At 35.5% G+C, this 5000-nt stretch overlaps 2 protein-coding genes across 3 annotated transcripts in view; one reads left to right on the top strand and one right to left on the bottom strand.

Moving 5' to 3' along the window:
- LOC125039416 (NPC intracellular cholesterol transporter 1-like) overlaps window positions 1-2563 on the top strand; it is a 43446-nt gene extending 40883 nt beyond the window's left edge. Inside the window, exon 23 of one of the 2 annotated variants that reach the window (XM_047633312.1) lies at window positions 1-2563. This exon is cut by the window's left edge and continues 80 nt beyond it. In XM_047633312.1, coding sequence (XP_047489268.1) covers window positions 1-114 — 114 coding nt within the window. In that variant the 3' untranslated portion in view covers window positions 115-2563. The other variant, XM_047633313.1, reaches the window with a different exon arrangement.
- A 395-nt stretch (window positions 2564-2958) lies between these two features.
- The window catches only part of LOC125039348 (mitochondrial amidoxime-reducing component 1-like), a 5040-nt gene continuing 2998 nt past the window's right edge, over window positions 2959-5000 (bottom strand). Inside the window, exons 4-7 of the mRNA XM_047633188.1 lie at window positions 4934-5000; window positions 4570-4772; window positions 3607-3681; window positions 2959-3118 (exon numbers count right to left, since the gene is read on the bottom strand). The exon at window positions 4934-5000 is cut by the window's right edge and continues 114 nt beyond it. Of these exons, the coding sequence (XP_047489144.1) occupies window positions 2959-3118; window positions 3607-3681; window positions 4570-4772; window positions 4934-5000 (505 nt within the window). The remainder of the gene's footprint in view (window positions 3119-3606; window positions 3682-4569; window positions 4773-4933) is intronic.

Genomic DNA, 5000 nt, shown 5'->3' with positions numbered 1-5000 from the left:
GCGGACGAGGTGCCTGAGCCAGCTTTTGTCAACGTGGAGTCGGATATGGATACCCACCTCGTCCAGCCAGAAATTCACCCTTCCTATGGGGGCACGAACAGTGTCACCGTCTAGCCTCTTATGCCACACCTACGTTGGATCTGGTCTTTAAAAGTAATGTGGATATGTAATACTCCTATTCGTTTTTTTTCTGTTGTATGTCATAATGACAATTTGACATAGGATCTGAACATATATTTTGTTAGATATTTATTGTTTTTTTTCTCTCTCTCTCTCTCTGATTCTCTTTACTCTTTTTTTTGCTTTTTCTTTTTTTCTTTCTTTTTTTCTTTTTTTAAAGAATTCTTTAGACCTCAGATGTGATCCCCCTTCTGTCAGAGCAGCAAGGAATAGATATGTGTATGTTTAAATAATTTCCCTTGCAGTTATGTTATGGTGATTGCGATAAACGTTATCAAAATTAATTGCTTTCAGAGCTATCAGGACATAATTCTACTTGTGTCCTCTATTCCAATTTTTAAAGAAAAATTTTTATGTTCTTGCTAGTTTAGAAAACACGTATGTTACATATAGTTCAAGGAATTCAAGTGTTAAAACTTTTAATTATCCCTCTCCCCCCTTGTATATAAAAGACTAAGAAAAAGGGGGTATCTGTGGACTTAATTATATGTATTGTATCTCATGTGCAGGGAAGTGAACCTTAGATTTTACAAATATGAACAAAAAGTCAGGTATAGAGACAATTTATTTTTGTTGTTGAAATAACCAAATCAAGCACAGTATTCATACCTCTGTCTAAAACCAAGGATGGAACATAAGACATGATACGCTTTCACTCTATCCTACATCTGTTTGCTTTCGAGTGAAATAGTTTTATGATTTTATTTACCTTTATTATATTTTGTTTATTAATTTTTCTAAAGTTATTTTCTGGGCCATTTTATAATAAAGATTAACAGAACTTATTCTGAAGCTCATGTGTTTTGCCTTTTCTTTTTTTCTTTTAAGAAAAACAAATGATAACTTTTCACAATAAATATAAAATCAGTGTGATCTTAGACAATTGTCTGTAGTGTCAGCTGGTGGCTATAAATATTAAAAAAAAAAAAAAAAAAAAATTATTTATGGCCTTGTAGCCTGGATCTTTATTTGACTGTAAATTTCAATGTCTACAAAACCATTCCTTTTGTTAGGTTTTGTTATCACCTGATATATAGATTATAAGGAACAGCTCCTTCTGGAGTGTAATGACATTTGATATCTTTCCATTGTTGTTATTTTTTTTAAAGTGGTATGTAAGTTTTTGAATACACTTGTTCAAAAGATCCTACAGGGATTTGGAATCTATTGGCCCATACTTTTTTTTAATAACTTAAGAATCCCAGGTTCTTTGGTTGTGATTCAGATAAACCTTAAATAATATTCATCATTTTATTAGTGTTTGTATTTATATTATACAGAAACCTTTTTGTAATTTTACTTAGTAAATCCACTTGTCTCATTCTAACCTTCTCTATATTTTCTTACAATGTCCGAAAGCTTAAGGAGTCCATGGTTTTGTTTATAAGTAACTAGAGGAGGCAAAAAATTTCTTTAAAGTAAAATTAATAAGAAAATTTGTTTCTCCTGTTTTTTAACTCCTCTCTTGGCTTTTTGACATAACTGTTATATACATAGAGATTTATGTGACACAGGTAAGCAACAGATTTGTTAAACACTGTTTCAGAGTGTGACTGAATGAGAAGGTTTGAGTCTTATGTAGATAAAAGAACTTGTATGTGATTTTTTTTTACAATTTAATCCGATTTTTGTGTATATTCGGGTGTTTAGATGAGGTCGCAAGGAAAAAGGAAAGGAAAATTAAAAGTACAGCTTTCATGATTCATACTCAGATGGGAATATGGATTAAGTTCATTCATAGAACTGAACTTGGCAGAAATTGTTATTGCATAGAAGAGGTAGAAATGGAAATAAAAAAAATTCCTTTTTTTAGTTTGGTATCCCATCTGCATCAGAATTTAACACTTAAATTTGAATTATGTATCTCTGCATCTTTGTATTATTAATTCTCATTCATAATATTTAATGTTTGTTCCAATTAACAATTTTTTATTCAGAATGTTTCAAAGTTGATTTTAGAAATTGAAGAAGAAACAGAAACAAATCCATTTGTAATACTGACGGGTTAGATAAAAAATGTTATTTTATGATAAAATAACAATCTCCATTGGGTCTCATTACATCAAAATATAAATGTGTGTGAATTGTGTAAGATGTTCATGTGTATGTGTGCATGTTTAAGATCATAATTAGTAGCATATTGTTGGTTATATTTAATAAAAAACTATTTTCATATATTGTAGATAGTTTTATGTAAGTTAATTTGATAGTGCTTGACAGTCATATGCAATAATGAAACAGTTAATCATTCATTTCACACAAAAGAAGAAATGGCTACATTTTCGATCATTTTTCGTGTGTGTGAGATGCACGATTACCGACTTATAAACCAAAAAAGGATGATATGTATTTTCTAGATTGTTGAATAAAATGGAAGAATTTATAGGATGTGTTTGAATTCCAATTTTTTAACCCTTGAACTTATTTATGGTTAGGTAAGAAAGAATTCTCAGAGAAATCTCTTAATCAGGGAACAGTACCATTTAATATGTATGATTAAATGAGGAGACATATTAAAACAACAGGGTTTTTTAAAAATATTATAAAATAGAAGTCCATTACACTTTGTATATTTGTATACCATTATGGCATTTAATATTCCATGAATTTAATATCTTAAGATAAAATTAACATGTGCTACAAGGTAACAGATTACAGGTATTCTAAATCAGATCTTCCAGAGGACTTGATATTTGCAGACCCTTGATGTCATTATTATTTATCGCTTTTAAAACTGATTTAATTTGAGATATAAAAGTATGGGGTTTAAAGTCCAAACTAAGTGCTTCTGAACCAAGAATGGGCAGATTTCCTAGCCACGTACACAATGTCTCCTGTGTGTAGCTCCCCTGTACTTTCGATGGCCATGTTCACTCCAAATATAGGTTTATTTTTCCATAGTTTGGCAAGCCTTTCTGGTTCTTCAGGAACTCGGTATCTGCAAGGATTTGTTATTCTCACAATATTGCCAAAAAGGAAGAAAAAATCACCAAGGCTGTTAAACTTGGGTGATTTTGTAGATGGTTATTAGTGTGTCCATGTCCTCTGGGTCTTCAATGTGATCAATGCTTGTTGGTCTTCAAGCATTGTCCCTGGGCTGCTCCCCAGTTTCTAAATCATATAGGACATACTAAAATGCAGAAGTTAAATAAAGCCTTGCTTGCTTAATTTATATTTTTAGCAAACCAAGCAGTGTTTAGATTTATATTTTTGCATCTTCTTAAAGTAGGTACTATTACAATTTTTTTCTATACTTGAGACAAAGACAACAAGAGAAGGAGAGAGAGAGAGAGAGAGAGAGAGAGAGAGAGAGAGAGAGAGAGAGAGAGAGAGAGAGAGAGAGAGAGAGAGAGAGAGAGAGAGAGAGAGACAGATTTCAGAAGTATTATTATTATACTTATGTGAGCTCATTTTAATTGTACTTACGTCTTTAAAGTGGTAATGGGTTCTCCTGTAGGGTGACGCACCCCCGTGTTGACGTTAATAGTTGTTTGTATACATCTGTTGAGGACAAAGTTGGGAAAGCACAAGGAAAGTCAGTGTATCAAGATGATTACTTAATTTTTGATTTTACATTCGTTTTTTGTATTACTTGTCTTTTTTTAGGGGGTCTCTAAGTTTCCTCAGCCCCCCATTGCTTTTATCTTTGAGTTTTGTGTGTGTGTGTGTGTGGTTGTGTGTGTGTGTATTGCCATTTTGGCAGCTAAACCTGCTTGTGCTGTAATTCTCGCTCAACTCTCATGACTGCATTTGTTCTCATAATATCACGTTTCATACTTTACTTTCATGCCTCCTTTTCTCTTGAACTCTTCTCATGGCATTAGATTCTTATTTCACCTTCTAAGAACCCCACCTTCTCATGATCAGGGGCGTCAATTGGTGGGGATGCCCCCCAAAATTCTGTTTGCCACCCTTAAAGTCTGGCTTGCCTCCCCCAGGGGCACACCCCTACGATTTTTCTTTCGCCTACATAACACCAATATAGGTCTGGTTATAGATTGAAAATAGCTCATGAAAAAATAAATTCTGGGGACTTACTGCGCCTAGAAACTGACTGTGGACGCTTCACTCGTCAATCTTGCCTCCCCCCCCCCTCCCAAGAAAAAGCTGAAATGACACCCCTACTTATGATCGCATCTTATGACCTCACCCTCTATTGACCCCACCATCTAACTACCTCTGCCTCTTCGTGACCCCTTTTCACATGTCCCTCCTCGTACCTACTCTTTCTTATGACTTCACCTTCCTCATGCTTCCTCTTTCTCATGACCACTTTCCTCGTGCCTTCTCTTTCTTAAGACTCCACCTTTCTCATGACCCTTTTTTCCCATGAGCCCACCTTTCTCATGTCTCCTCTTTATGACGACCCCACCCTTCCCATGACCTCACCTCTCACAAGGCTTGAGTCTCCTCATCACGACCTCCCCGATTTTGACGAAGGCCCAATCATCCTCATCGAAGGGCGTATCACACTGGATCACAAGGTTGGGACGAAAGCAGCTCATCGGGACAGGTTCTTGCAAGCGAGCGTTCAGGTCTTGCAACGAAGAGGCTGTGGCTACGAGGTAAGCGCAGGTGTCGGCGTAATACATCTGTCATGGGGGCGACAGTGAATTGGTGGGTTTTGCGGTTAGCTGCAGATAAGTATACTCCAAGGTATCGCTTGAAGGAAGAAAGGAGAAGGGGGATAGGTTGTTTTACAATTGCCTACACACGCACACACACACATACATAATGCCTGAAGACGACTAACCCGATCTGTCTCTTGAAACTGTGGAAAGGTGAAGTACTGTGGCGGATTAGCAGGTCTATCCTCCATC

Source organism: Penaeus chinensis, chromosome 27 (assembly GCF_019202785.1).
Source record: "Penaeus chinensis breed Huanghai No. 1 chromosome 27, ASM1920278v2, whole genome shotgun sequence".
NCBI classification, from domain to species: Eukaryota; Metazoa; Arthropoda; class Malacostraca; order Decapoda; family Penaeidae; genus Penaeus; species Penaeus chinensis.
Note: the sequence above shows the minus strand (reverse complement) of the source record. Positions and strands in the feature narration are given on the sequence as shown.